Source organism: Liolophura sinensis, chromosome 7 (assembly GCF_032854445.1).
Source record: "Liolophura sinensis isolate JHLJ2023 chromosome 7, CUHK_Ljap_v2, whole genome shotgun sequence".
NCBI lineage: Eukaryota > Metazoa > Mollusca > Polyplacophora > Chitonida > Chitonidae > Liolophura > Liolophura sinensis.
This window is the reverse complement of record NC_088301.1, coordinates 55,926,895-55,942,858: the sequence shown is the minus strand read 5'-3', so window position 1 is coordinate 55,942,858 and position 15,964 is coordinate 55,926,895. Positions and strand designations below refer to the sequence as shown.

The window sequence follows — 15,964 nt, the reverse complement described above, 5'->3', positions numbered from 1 at the left end:
AATCCAAATGTTCATCTTGTGCAAGACCAACATTACTGGCTTTCTGCAAATTTGAACACAGCCTCCTGACAAATAACTGGATGTGAACCGGTCAGTGTATGCTACATGTGCTGCCTGGTATCAAACTGCATCTGTAAACGTCTTCATATAAAGATCTTTTCTACAGCACTATAATCTTTAAGATAATACACAGTATTTCACCTGAACACTGGTAAGGAAAAATAACCTTTCAGAAGCACAAAAAGGTTTCCTGATGTTTTCCTTGTATTGCTGACAAATTTTCACAAAATCAAGACATTAAATGAAAAAACAAACACCAACAACATTTGAAACAAGTTCCATTTATTCATTGCCTGGAAACCGTCTTTGTTCAGCACATTTTGCCCCCAGCTTTCACCCAATGGTAACTTAAATATTCACAAAATAAACCATGTTCATAAAAATATTACTGTACAACCATCATTTATGTTGAAGTTTTGTATTCTTACAAAAAACTTTATTTTTTTATATCCGATTAAGAACTAACACCTTTTTCTACAAATGGTAATGCATTGGGTGAGATAGAATTTTAAGATGTCACAATAAATTTCACACGTACATGCATCTACAATATTTTCTGATTCATTTCTACGATTGCACCCATCTCCTACATCAAGCTTTATTCACTTAACTTCCTTTCATTGGTGATGATGGTCATTAAACATTACCTCACATATTTGATTTGGAGTGGTTTATAAACTAGTCCAGAAAAACATTTCAATAGCACCATAAACACTACCTGGAACTACAGAACTCCATCAGTAATCATTAAACATGAAGAAGCTTTTAAATTGAAATTTTGAAAAATTCATTGATTAAACTTCTACAAATGTATGGATTGTACTGACAGACTACAATCATGCTGAGTTAACATGGATCCGGAAAAATCCTGCTTGGAAATTCATAATTATGGAGTATTTAAACCTTCATTTGACCAAGGCAGTTTAAGAGTTACAGTGAGAAACAGCCCCAAATGTTTATCGTAAGAACATTTACTGCTGTCTATACGCTTATTAAACCTTATTAAACCTACAAGTTGACGTCAACTATGTTGTCAGGGTAATCATACAGTAACCAACCGCAGCTGCTGAGCTCGCTGCCATCATGCTAATTGAGCAGGACTGACTTTGAGGTCATGACTTCAGCAAAATGTAAATAAAGACGTGGCAGAGAGTCCATGGATTATCTCCCTTCAATGACATTTTGAATACCAATGCCCACATAGATCACATGAAGAAGACGAGAAGAAGACGAGATGAAGACGGCGGCAACAGCAGTGCAGACTCTAAAAATGTCCTTTTCGTGAACATGTGTGATTGCCATGGATCGCTTTTGGTTAGACCAGCATAGCAACAGGTTAGCTATTTGTGGGAAAATTAAGTTGACCAAAGTTAATGCTAAGAAAGTTTTCATGTGAATAATAGTAAATTTCCCGTACCAACATTTCGGGCTATTTCTCTCCATAACTCTTGTACTGCTCAAATGCGAGTTAACACTCTGCAACTAGTAACTTTAATACTTTATGGAAGCTTGTCTCACCGCATTTCAGACAAATATCATGTGTAAGGGTGAAAAATTATACAAGACATTAAACATCTTAGAGCATGACATTAAAGACTTTCAAACTTAAGAAACATTTCAATAAATCTTATCATAATCATTCACTTTAATAAATGACATCTGTGTTTGGCGAGAGACATTTTGTTTTCAACTGTCATATGCTGGGAAAATGCGACATCTTGCCATTCAACTCGAAAAAATCTGGCAATGATACATCACTTCAAATTCACGATCAGACTGTCAACCTGAAATGTCATGTAAAATTACAAGAATTCCTTTTTTTTCAGTCAAATGTACATATTTACAAGACAATAGACTGACCTCAGTTATATGATACATATATTTGCACTGGTCATGATGGAGTTTCTCATTCCAGGCAGTACATCTGTCCCCAGTTTGACTAATGACAGTGTCATCACAAACAAGCATTCCAAATGTTCACAGGAACCACAAACCTCTTAAATGGATCGCATTGCTTGTGCATAGGTCTTAAATGCCATTGCTTGCCCCAGGAGAATTGAATTTGTCTCCTCTGCGAAAGCCTTGGCTGTCCAGCACCCACAACACATTCACTCCCGACAGACCCAGGTTGATCCTCCTGAAAGATGACATCCAATGTTACCATTTACAGTACTTAAGACAAAGACAGCACAAACATGATGTACATGTATAGGCCTATGTCACATTAAAGACCATAAACATTCACATTTTATATATATATATTTTTAATGTTTTTAACCAAACATAACACTTGAAACCAAAGTTTGCACAATTTAAAGTGTACCTCAAGTCAAAAAATTATGTGTGCTTCAAGAAAACAGCAATACTTTTTTTGTTGTTGTTGTTATTTTTAACATTTTGTCATGTTTGTCCTACAATTGCACAAGGCAATTACTTTGTAAAGCTGGTTTTAGAGACCTGGTTTTGTCATATTATTTTGAGCATCTAAAAATCCATTAAAACTTAAAAAAGAAATCATAATATTATCGGTACAGTACTGCATGGAATTCTGAATGGCAGTGACCTTTTGACAATTTATGTACACGTAATGATTTCAATATCCAGCCTTTTTCAGATCCAAAATTCACATTTTCCATTATACTCTGAATAAATATTCTACAGCTTTACATGCTTCAAGCAAAGCAAAATGATCTTAAATGTACCAGATACACTTTGCCACAATTACAACAGTTCATCAAGAATTTCAAAGGTGCTGGAAAAAAAATCCTTTAAGAGTAAGCCAGCATGCTATATGTATACACAATCTCTTGCTTTTGTAGACTATGAATGAGCCCACAGTATGTTTGCCTAGCTGATTTTCAATTTTAAGGCTTCCTGGCACACACACACAAAACCCCAGTTACAATCAATTTCTTTATTTCTTTTTATTTGTTTTACTGGTTCACAACAGTCCTTCCTTGATTCATGAAAATCCCATTTTTTCAAACTTGGGTAGGCTCTCTAAACTCTAGGCAATAACTGTGGTGCCAGTCAGCTCGGTCATATCGGCTTGGGCTTTGAGAATTTCATACTTTTATTTACTGAAGGGCTTTATACTCACCCTAACATCCCATGCTCCTTAGTCTTTATGTGGTACAGAAACAACAATATGGCGTAGAAAAGGTTGTTCCTTCCCTGAAATGCAAACATCACAATGCATTCTTTAAATTCAACAAACTCTGCAGTTTTATAAAAGTCAAATACTGATTTGCACTACCTGCAAGAGAAAATTTACTTTATTTTCCATACCTCCTTCATTTGAAGGTGCAAGGAAATATCAGCCTTACACACTTTTTTGTGCCTTAATTATGAAATTATTTTGTACACTGATGAAATACATACAGTACAAACCACAGCTCTGTAAGTGCAATCAAACATTCAAATATTTACCTTTGGCAAAGTCCAGGTTTCTTCACCTATTACTACATTAAAATGAGGTGGGTTTATCTTTGCCTGGTACAAAAGTAAGTTGTCTGCTTTCTTCAAATCTGATTGAAATAAACAACAAAAGTCATCTTACAATATGCAATACTCTTATTATGCTTTGCATAATCTTCATGGTCTTCGCCGGGACTGAGCAAGGCCTATCTGATCTTTTCTGCGGGAATAAGTACTTGGAAACTAAAAACTGTGATTGGTTGAAAATGCTATCCAGAGCCAATCTGTCATCTAAACAACTTTAAAACATACTTGAAAATTTACTTTATCTCCTTTTATTTTTTTCACTCATAACCTCCCCATAATAATTCCATAAAAGGAATACTACTTAAAAAAAAAAATTTTACTTGATTAACTTACTTGGCTTATCTGGTGTTTTCAAAAAGTACTGGCTTGTAAAAGTTTTTCCATCAAGATACTTTGGATCAGCGGGTAACAATGAGTCCAGGTAGGTGCAAAACAAGTGAGCGATGAGCTGCAAGAGAAGAAGCCATAAAAACATATCCCACCCAACAACAACAATCAAAAGTTCCATGAGCCTATTAAAAATGTAAATTTTGACCATGACTCTTGGTTTCTTCCATGAGAAGTTGGTAATACCCCAATTCTTCCAGTTTTTGGGACTGATACATTAGTAGTGTTGAAAGTAGAATATTACGTTTCTTTATCAGTCTTTTGGAAAAGTAAATATGTGAGTATGTTGTTCATTAGATGGTCTAGCCATGTGAGAAACCAGAAACTCACTATTACTGCTACAATTAAATATACATTGGTTAAAATGAGCAGACCAGGTGTCCTAAAAATTAGACGAAATAGGGCAATTTTCTACTTACAAAAAGTATCTTGTTAATTCAACTCATCATTGTCCTCACTGTCTATTTCGCTCATAAGTCCCGCTTCTCCTGTCATGCAGAACTCACACTAACTTTTTACCATAAAGCATCTAGGGTCAAAACATGCAAGACATTAACTTTCAATTTAGAGACTAGCGGATCCTTTTGTCCTCCACAATTACCACCTGATTTTTGTCCAGCTTACCGCTGCATCTGTGGGCAGGTGCTCTCCCCAGGGTTTCCCATAGTTCCCTCCTCCATTCCAGTCATAATCGCTCATACAGCCACCAAGTGATAAATCTACAAGGGTTATTAAATGGAATTACGTAAAAATTAAACTCGAACTACCACTGGATTCAACTGAAGCTCATCATTTTTCAAGCCACACATTTTTGCTTGATTCTGATTTATTTACCCATCTTACTGGGGTAACTAAGAGGTTTTTGTGTTAAGCATGATTAATGTCTCATCAGAAAAACTAAGCCAAAGTATCAGTTTAAGGCCTTTATCTGTACACCACTTACCTGCTGCAGTACCATTTAAATACAGTTTGAACAGTTTTTTTTTTGAAAACTGTTTAACTTAATCCAGTATGACACATGTTTTGAAACAGTTCAACACACCACAAAAACACTCCGTCTGGTGCTTGGTTGAAAAAAAAATTAACAGCCTGAAACATGAACTTGATCTGCAACTCATCATGGTGAAGCCAAGCACCAGTTTCAATTCAATGTGATGAACTGCTTTACAAAAAACGAAGTACAGGAAAGTACAGGAAACTGTCTAATTAAGTGATGGAGTAATGAAGAAACAGGATGACTGAAACACAACTGGTAAACCTAAATTCCCCTTCCGTACTGGTAGGGCAACTACTAAACAGAAAACATAAATAGTATGGTGAATTATGAATGATTTTCAGAATACCATAATACCACAACGGATGTCAAAAAATAGCACAATACTTTCATTTATTATTTGATAGGTCTTTGACATCGTACCGCAATCCTTTCACCCCAACTGAAACCCTACATACTTCCAGACATAATCTCCTCCCTGCTCCTCCACAAACGTTAGGAAGGTAACGCTAACAGCCTGATCAGAAGTTAGTTAGAATCAGGCATAGTGTAGAAATGAAGGTGACTTATGCTAAACTGTACAAAACTATGTGAATCAGTGCTTTGTAATGTTTCTGGTAAATCACTTCACATTAATAGGTTATATCACCTAGACAAAGATTTTTCCAAAAACAAAACTTACAAGGTATCAGAATAATACAATTTTGTGAAAGTGGCCAGACAATCTATCATCAAAGCCTTCAACACCAGCTGTGGAATTGTGTGTACCATTTAGAATTGCCTTACTTACGTTTTATTCTTTTCACAATGTACTCTTGGTTTGATCCAAAATCCAGGTATGGCACTACTGCATTCAGTGACGGGACATACTGTGCTTTGGTTAATGCCAGTCTTTTTAAAGTTGTCACGCTAACTTCTGCAAAGTGAAATTTGTTTGTGATTAACAGTTAATTAAAAATTAAAATGTTGTACAGCTCTGTAACTTTTTTCCTTTAGGCCAACATGAATTCATAAACAGCGTACTCTCTAGCTGACCAAGAGACTCAGTTATGTGCGAGTTTAAATCAAATTCAACTGACATGCTAAGTGCATGTTTTCAAGCAAATTATCCAACAGGTATGAAGAGATTGCCTGTATTGATCGATGCATGGATGATATCAGAGCCTATTAAATAACTTACAGTGTCACCTAACCTTAAGTACTTACCTGCATCAAAGCAGTAGCTATGTAGGTGACCTTACTGTACTAAATTAGATTTGTAACATGGAATTAACTTTAGTCCATCTTCTACTCAGGTGTGCAAACCAGTCAAATGACTGATACTCATATTTAAAATATTCAGAAGAAAGATTTATACTTTGTGGTGTTAATCATGAAACTATATGGACGAGAAAAGCAAACACCAGAAATTTGTATTATCTTTGCCTGATAAGATCACAGAATAACATCATCTACCATAAATGAAAATCATAAAAACATACAAACATCATGAAAACAAAATAAAAAGGAAGTTTGCTTACCCCCTATGAGCATTTCATCACAACCAATTCTGGTCAGGGCACTGTTGATCGCTTCTATTTCAGACACCAGGCGACTCACTACAGTCAGGCAAATCCACTGGCAACACAAATCCCATTTACTGGACAGTCAAGCTCTTGAGACTACAGCCATATTTAAGTGTTTAGCAAGTTACAGACACTGTCATACAGTATACATATTTCATAATTATCACTGCATATTAAGACTTTTAATATGTTAAATTTTCAACACACAGATGACTGCTGACAGAGGTGCCTGGTAAATACCAAATATGTAGGTATTTATTGTCTGGTTTTCTCCACATCAGGACTGTTATGTACACAATAATTGCGGTGATCGCAACTCGTAATTATGTTTTCACATGAGACAGAATAAGCCATGTCAACTTGTTATGGTTGGAAGCAATACTATTACTGTTATGTCATGCTGATTTACTTGAGCAGACACTGGAAGTGCCATTACCCTTCTAAGATTTTCAATCCAGATTGTCAAGTCATCATCTGTCACACCAAATTTACCAAAAACCTGCAATGGGAAAAAGAATCAAACTATATAACAGAAAAGCAATTCATAATGGTAAAGAATGAACTGGTACATTACTTAAACCATTACTAATGCATTTGTATGAATGAAATGGACCATGGTTTATAGCCATTATACAAGCAAATGTATTAAAGGCTGATCAGGCTGGTACAAGAAAACTTGACACGTGAAGATTTTGGCAATTGAAGATGACCAACCCATAGTTTTGGCTACTTCTTTCACACCTGGGCCCAGTTGTTCGAAAGTGTATTAGCTAATACTGGTAGTAAGTCATATTTTGCATTTAAAATTTGAGCCAAACTCAGCAGCCAATGCAGTTTCCAAAGTTAAAGTATAACATCCAGAGTTTTAGTTCATATGTAATATACTGGTGCGAAATTATTTCACTTATTTATCTGATTGGTGTTTTTCACTGTACTCAAGAATATTTCACTTATATGACATCAGCTAGCATTATGGTGGGTGGAAAGCGGGCAGAGCCCTGGGAATTTATTTTACGCTAAGTACTAAAACTGAAGACTTGGCTTAAAGTTAAATCTGGTATTAAGTCTTTAACCAATTTTGAACAATTAGGCCCTGAGTTTTATAGGTTCTAAAGCTTGCAATCTGGGATACCAGCCAACTACATTTGAGGAATAATCTTTGGGGCTTTGTGTCTCTTTGTGGTTTACTCTGTCTGTTCAAGAGTTCGATAACACATGCTGTAAGTGACAGATGTAATCTTAACTTACAGCCGACAGAATGCAAGGTTTCGGTTTCTTTGAAGACTTGCTGAATTTTGACAAAAGTGCGTGTCATGCCAATGAGTGCAGCAAGCCATTGCAGACCCCCATTCTATCTTCACATAGACAAGACACCCCCTTGCACAGTCCACAATGAATGGCACTTCAGGGCTTCATTTTTACAAATAGGAGAGTGATACGTAGCTCTCCTGGTGTGATTTCACTCTCCTCAGATGAGTTGAAGGAGAGTGACTGGAAACAACTAATCTGAAAGCTATGAAGTCGAGTAGCGCTTGGAAGCAAAAAGAACATATTGATTACTCAAACATCCTGAATGTCTGTGTTTTATCTGTTTAAGATGCAACTAACTAAATGTTGATGAATAAATAAGTCTATTGATACCTACATGTAGCTCAGTAATCATATCTATAGATTATGACATCCTGTGTTTGGAACAAGACTATAAATGAAAATGAGAGACCCATCAGCATCACATGTTGATAATTTTAGTGAAGTCTGGTAGTAACTGGATGCTTTCTTGTAAGTAGTTTTCAGCAGTTTTTTTTATAGGCGACCACTGGCGGCTGTTCAATGGCACTGTCCATTTGTGGCTGTCTTGGCACAGTGACATTAAATGGACGCCTATCCCACCACCACCACCACCAAAATGTTCCATTTGTCAAAAGTTTTATATGTCACAGTTGTGATGTGCCTTTTTCTGCACCAAATATGACTCATACACATCCTCTAAGGCTGTCTACAAAAAGTGACTGGCAAGGTACGCGAGACTAAATATGATTCGGCTATAATAACTGATGAGGGGGGACTCCAGCCTTATCCAATCAGAAGCTTTGCTAAGAAAGCCCTGTTGATTCCCAATAGCACACCTGATGTGATTAAAGACGAATGGAGATTTTTAAGATAAAAAGTGTACCTGGGTAATGGATCAGGCACACAGAGGCGCGCAAGAGCGATCGCGCTCCTTAAAATGAGGCCCTGGCACTTACTCTTACTCATAGTATGTGGTTTAGGATAAATATAATAAGAAGTAATTTTGCTTGGATTTAAAACCTTGCCTACATTTATATATCGCCTTTTCACTGCGCTTAGTGATCTACCAGTTGGGCCTTCTTCTTTTAGATACCATTCAGCCTGTTCCCATGCTTTTTCTGCATTATTATCTCTTACAGTGAAAACATGAAGGCTGAAACAAAATCATTGTTGTAGATATCATAATAGAAACATGTTTCAATAAATATTTCATTGATATCATGAAATGTTTTATGGGTGGAGGAAACTCAGAGCTCAGAGTAAACCAACATTTTTGGAAAGGTACTTTCCTATAGGTCACATTCAAAGAATACAAGAATGTGTAATGGTCCACCACGGCCATCATGTACCTGATGTCTTTAGAAGTCGTGCACCTTAAAAATAGAGCTACTATAGCTACCTAACCTTGAATGATGCTATAACCTTGATATTCTCAATAAAGAGGAATAAATATGGTGACTTTTTCATCATTTCTTATCCCAGATGTGTGGATAGGGTTAACACTGATTGGTGTTTTTCTCTCACCTCACTGGCGCAGTAAGGGATCTCCTGAAAGGAATCATCAAGAGTTCGGAAGCTGGAGAACTGGGGTGAACGACTGGCCACTTGATACTGGTATTTCCTGAGCACATGGCTGTAGTCGGTGACAGGTTGGTTGTAGTTCCAGAAGGAAGAACTGTAATTGCTCGCCATTGACGCATCGATGGCACCTACACAGAACAAATGCTTGTGGGTTTCTGATAATTGAGAAAGTGTGCATATAGCAAATCCAAAGTTACAGTAGAACTGTAATACCCTTGTTTAGCAATGTCCATGAAATCCTTATTTGATAAGAATTACACTGAAAAGATTTGTCTCATGAACAAAAATACCTTGACATTATATTACAAAATTCACCAGTCAACTATGTTCATCTCATCCAAGGAAATGTACACTGAAATGAAAAGAGGACAAAAATACGTACTGAGTTTAGACCTATACATTTTATCATCTTGATCTTGAAGGTATGAAGCAAGAGAATCTTCATCTGTAATCCTGTCTGTTGAGGAAATGTTACCTGGAATAAACAAAGGAGAAATGATGATCTCTGCATTTCAGAGCCATTGATGTTTGATAATAACACAAAACTACACCTGAAAGAAATCTATTAGTTCATAATGCAGTAACAATATTTTAGTGCATCCATGTGAACTAAGCAATGAGTATTAATCACATCCTTAGTTTGATTCAAATTTATTCATCATGTCAACAAACTACAGAAAATATCCACATAACAAATTTTGTCATGGAAATAAAAATTTGAACAAAACGCACAAATGGACAGACAGATGGAACATACATACAAATGGTGACACCTGGACAAAATGCAATCCAAACCAATTATTATGACAAGATAATAAGACAAGATCCTGTAAATCTGCGATCAATCCATAAAGTCAATTGGGATATGGTATTCCTATGCCAAATGTGAGATCAATCCATAAACTCAATTGGGATATGGTATTCCTATGCCAAATGTGAGATCAATCCATAAAGTCCATTGGAATATGGTATTCCTATGCCAAATGTGAGATCAATCCATCAAGTCAATTGGGATATGGTATTCCTATGCCAAATCTGCGATCAATCCATAAAGTCAATTGGAATATGGTATTCCTATGCCAAATGTGAGATCAATCCATCAAGTCAATTGGGATATGGTATTCCTATGCCAAATGTGAGATCAATCCATAAAGTCAATTGGAATATGGTATTCCTATGCCAAATGTGAGATCAATCCATCAAGTCAATTGGGATATGGTATTCCTATGCCAAATCTGCGATCAATCCATAAAGTCAATTGGGATATGGTATTCCTATGCCAAATCTGCGATCAATCCATAAAGTCAATTGGAATATGGTATTCCTATGCCAAATGTGAGATCAATCCATCAAGTCAATTGGGATATGGTATTCCTATGCCAAATCTGCGATCAATCCATAAAGTCAATTGGGATATGGTATTCCTATGCCAAATCTGCGATCAATCCATAAAGTCAATTGGGATATGGTATTCCTATGCCAAATCTGCGATCAATCCATAAAGTCAATTGGGATATGGTATTCCCATGCCAAATGTGAGATCAATCCATCAAGTCAATTGGAATATGGTATTCCTATGCCAAATGTGAGATCAATCCATAAACTCAATTGGGATATGGTATTCCTATGCCAAATGTGAGATCAATCCATAAAGTCAATTGGGATATGGTATTCCTATGCCAAATGTGAGCTCAATCCATAAAGTCAATTGGGATATGGTATTCCTATGCCAAATGTGAGATCAATCCATAAACTCAATTGGGATATGGTATTCCTATGCCAAATGTGAGATCAATCCATAAAGTCAATTGGAATATGGTATTCCTATGCCAAATGTGAGATCAATCCATAAACTCAATTGGGATATGGTATTCCTATGCCAAATGTGAGATCAATCCATAAAGTCAATTGGGATATGGTATTCCTATGCCAAATGTGAGATCAATCCATAAAGTCAATTGGGATATGGTATCAATCCATCAAGTCTGAACATATAATACAGAAACGATAAACTTTCTTAACTCCAAACAATTCTACAGATTTATTTTAATGAGGAATCTTCTGATACTCACTTAAAATATTTAATACAAAATTACAAAAGGTAAGAATTAAATTACTACTGTGCATGAATGTATGTGTACATAATGTATTTATTTATTGATTTATTTGATTGGTGTTTTACATGGTACTCAAGAATATTTCACTTAAATGACGACAGCCAGCAATATGGTGGGGGGGAAATTGGGCAGAGCCTGGTGGAACCCACAACCATCTGGGGGTTGCTGGCAGACCTTCCCACTAACGTGTACGTACTGTAATTCTTCAACCTTTTTGCAGGTTTGTAATGTGTTCAGTCAAGCATATTCCAAAGGCATTATTCTGTCTAGACTGATAAAATTGTACTTTTTGTGAAGCCCTGTAAATGACCAATCCTACTAATTTAGTTTTGTCTCCAAAATCTAATTATAAGCGTTAATAAATTGTACTGAAAGTTGCTTTTTCATATGCGAATAGGTTGAGGAATTAGGGTATATGGGTAATTTTTACTTGCCTGGAGACCTCTGCACAGGTGACACATGTCTTGATCTTAAGGTTCCACTTGTATCCAGTCTGTCTCCCATGGCAAAGGATGATGAAGGGCTATAACCTGTGTTCTGCACCCATAACAAAACCAACAAGTACATTTAATATTTCATGTCTTCTACTATACAACAAAAACACAGAATCACAACAAAAATTTGTGTATCTTATAAATACACACACAGTAAAAATAAATTTACAATTCAACCAAGGTTGCAAATCAAATGCTTGTTACTTCAATACATGCACTGATACTTCAAGTCTGCACTCCTCAAATTCCCCAAATATAAACATTTGCATTTTAATGATACAAAATGTAGATTAGTTTTACACTGGTGAAAAGGGCTTACCATGTAGCTGGTCATATAGGGAGTGCTAGCAGACAGTGAGGGACTGGCCTGAAAACTGTAAGCAGAGAAACTGCCGGAAGGACTCATCCGACGTGGACTTGGGGACCCGGACAGCGATGATAGCCCTGAGTGATTTGATAAACCACTAGTGCTAAATATCAGGTTATTCTCCGGGGAGCCTGGTGTCATAGGCTTGCTGGGAGAAACTTGAAACCCTGGCTCTAATGAGAAACATATAAAGAAAAAGTTCAAATAATATCACACTACTGAATGCAGCATTGAAAAAAAATTAGTGTAGCACTCTTTGTTTGGTCTTGAGCAAAGACAAGCCTGCACAAGGGACCGACAAATGCCACTGACTGCTTCCAAATGCAACAGAAGTGGCAACATGCTCAATGTCCACTGACAAAGGTGATCATGAATAACCTCAATTTTTTTGTCTCATTGTTTGGTAGTTTTTGAATTTATCATTAAAGATCTATTTCATCAAGAAACAATTTTCTACCATTTATCCCTACTTTAGAGAAGCAGAGGTTTTGACACAGAAGAGGCTGTTTAAAGGGGATAGACAGCCACTCAAATAACCCAATGGATAAAATATACGAGTTCAATCCAAAAAAAAAGGGGTTTAAACCAAGCTTGAGCAAAGTGAGCAGCTGCAATAGTTCCCCATCAAAGATGGCCATAACCCTTACAGGAAGTTCCACAGGATAAAGTATGGAAAAAGACAAATGTAGCCTGCCACAATACCTGTATTTTTTATTCCTAGAAGTTTCTGCTGTTCTGGTGTCAGTTCCACAGGTGAACTTGTAAGTCTTGGCCACAGGAATTTGAAGACATCTACCACAACATTTAGGGTGAACACTACTACCAGTATGTACTCTGCGAAGACAAAGAAATTCACAGGATAATCGATTATACCATAAACACAGAGGTAGTTTTCCGCAGCAGTAAATTATACAGGAATGGATTTATAAAGCTGTTTCATAGGACACAATTCTATTTTTTTTATGAAATAAAGTTGGTTTATACAGAATAATGAACTACGGTACATAACATTCAGCATTCCAGCAATGATTTAGTACCACATTCCAAAAATATTATATTAGGTGAAATTCTATTCTTGAAAGCAGCAAACTTTAATGGTTTACCTACCGACAGTTTTGAAAAGAGGATGACTTAAATCAAGGGAAGTGCTGATGACACTAAACTCTCTGGAATGAAAAGCAAAATATGTTAATAAACTAAAAAGTGTCTGATTTATTTGATGATAATTAATGTTCATGATGGTGGCCAGGCACCTGAAAAATCTCTTCAAACCTCAAAAAACTCTGCATTCTGGAGTTTAAATCCCTGTGCCAACGCACTGCCAAAGGACGTAGGGAAAAAAAGTAGGGTGAATTACTAAAGAGATCATTAACTGTAACAAGCTGATTAAATCTCAGGTAAGTCTGCTCTTTGAATAAAAACACAAAACATAAAACATATAATGTGATACTAGTCCTCCTGTTTTGAATTTGGGCATTAAAGCTATCTTGTTAAGAGAAAATAAATGTTGATTTCATTATAGTGCAGGGTGGGGGGTGGGCCTCCGTGGCTCAGTTGGTTGGTGCACTAGTGCAGCGTAATGACCCAGAAGCGGTCGCTGTGAATTCAAGTCCAGCTCATGCTGGCTTCCTCTCTCGCTGTAAATGGGAAGGTCTGTTTCCCCCGGACTCTGCCCGGTTTCCTCCAACCATAATGCTGGCCGCCGTCATGTAAGTGAAACATTCTTGAGTACGACATAAAACAACAATCAAATAAATAAATAAATTATAGTGCAGGCTTCATTAATCTACTTTATAAAGCAACAATTTATAAAAAACATGGCACAATTTGTAAAACTTGGCACCAGGCTTCAAAACATGTTGAAATGTAGCCTTTCTAATACAAGATAGCCACATCTCCATTTCAGCTCACCCTCAAGCCTAAAGCGAACATGAAATGGGAGCTATCCCATGCTACAAATTATACCAAAACCCTACAAGGCCAAAAACAATGGCAGAATCTGACACAGCATATCATATCAGACGTTATATTTCACAGAATACTAGTATTCATACAATATTACATAATATGCATGCTTTATTTAGGAATATTAAAGCTGACTAAATGAAGGTGTATTATGACATCATCCCGCTCTTCTCAGATAGGATCAAAATGTTTCTTTTCGATTTTTTTTTTTTTTTTTAGTTGTTGTCACGGCACCTGGATGTGAAATATCAAAATGTAATAATAAATATGAGATAACAACCTTTCTCAGATCTGCTTAATGAAAAGATGTTAGGCTATTGAGCATTAAATAAAAAATACAGGACATCTTACATTTCACAATAGACAGTCAGAGCCAATATCAAGTTAATCAGAGCCCAGTACAGCGCTTGCTTGGAGGACTTCCACTGCTGCTTCTTTCTGAAGGTTTGGGACACTACTGGGTGTTCCTGACAGCCCGGCAACACCATAGTGACAACTGAAAATGTACACTGGAAGTACAAAGTAACATGGCAGTGAACAGAACATCCAAAAACAAACAGAGACATATAGAATAAGTCAGATGTTTCTATACATTTCTATTCCCCATTAATACTTTCCAAAGTTTCAAATTTGCTCCACTGAAGGTGGTCCACCTAGGTGTTCTGACGATACATGCCCAACATGATCAAGTCTGGGGATTATGAATTTAGGATCACACTCTTTATCTTCTGCCAGGTGTGTGATGATAACATATACCTGCAAAAGCATGCTTTCTCATTATTCAAAAAAGAACAGCCTCTGGACAGAATCAATAATGTTTAAAATATTGGATAAATGCAACTAATATGAATTAAAGGTGGAAAATATCAAAATTACACTGACAATACACAAATATATTTATATAGGCCCCCCTACATCTTTAATATCTGGATACTTTTTTCTTTGGCAGGGGTTGTTTGAGGTATTTTTGTTTATTTATCGAATTATGGTTTTATACTGTGGTCAAGAATATTTAATTATAAAACAGCACTTTGGCTTCAGTGTGAAGCTGAATTTGAACTTCCAGACATACAAGCAACATTCAAAAGAACAGGATCTTTCATGCATTCCTTTCAGTAAATGTCATGTGTCATGTTGATCAATACAATTTAGTGAATCAAAGCTTCCACAGCCTAATACAATGTGAGGCATGTGCGGCCTGTTAGGCAAGTTTTGCTAAAGGTAAAGCTTGGCACTTCACCTGTAACTATGCAGTGGATAATGCCATCACTTGAGTTTATACACCTGTACCTGTACTTGATGTGTCTGTTTAACCAACATGCAAAAAAACGTATCACAATAAAGAATCTTGCAAATGTGTGTATGGAAAAAAGTGGTACTTGTGGTCAATAACGTAGAATGGCCACTAAGCGACGGGAGTTTGTGCAAAGTTTCGCAAATATAAATGCAGCTAACTCTGAAATGCTTTAAAGTCTTTAAATTACCTCGCTTTAATCAATAGGGGTCGGTGATGAATAACAACTGTTTCTGCGTACAATACATAACATCACTCATTGACATTCTCGCTTACCCAGCTACATGTACATTTGCGCACGTTGTTTTTACATCAAATTTCCCCTCCAAGCCAAAACAGCTCCGCA

General features: G+C 36.4%; 1 protein-coding gene across 1 annotated transcript; it reads right to left on the bottom strand.

The window, feature by feature from the left end:
* Positions 1 to 344: 344 nt before the first annotated feature.
* Positions 345 to 15,929, bottom strand: LOC135469927 (transmembrane protein 209-like). The gene is made up of 16 exons (XM_064748569.1): positions 15,809 to 15,929; positions 14,676 to 14,833; positions 13,467 to 13,525; positions 13,062 to 13,193; positions 12,312 to 12,532; positions 11,933 to 12,035; positions 9,764 to 9,856; positions 9,325 to 9,509; positions 6,947 to 7,009; positions 6,466 to 6,562; positions 5,736 to 5,861; positions 4,576 to 4,670; positions 3,898 to 4,012; positions 3,490 to 3,587; positions 3,161 to 3,234; positions 345 to 2,197 (listed from the first exon to the last, which is right to left on the bottom strand). The coding sequence occupies exons 2-16, from the start codon at positions 14,810 to 14,812 to the stop codon at positions 2,089 to 2,091; spliced, it is 1,707 nt and encodes a 568-aa protein (XP_064604639.1). The 5' UTR covers positions 14,813 to 14,833; positions 15,809 to 15,929; the 3' UTR covers positions 345 to 2,088.
* Between the last annotated feature and the right edge of the window lie 35 nt (positions 15,930 to 15,964).

Coding starts and splice junctions, on each gene's coding strand:
- LOC135469927 (XM_064748569.1), bottom strand. CDS start 14,812: ATGGTGTTGCCGGGCTGTCAGGAACACCCAGTAGTGTCCCAAACCTTC. Junction 12,036..12,311: donor CCTATATGACCAGCTACATG/GTAAGCCCTTTT, acceptor TTATGGGTGCAG/AACACAGGTTATAGCCCTTC. Junction 9,857..11,932: donor ACCTGTGCAGAGGTCTCCAG/GCAAGTAAAAAT, acceptor TGTTTATTCCAG/GTAACATTTCCTCAACAGAC.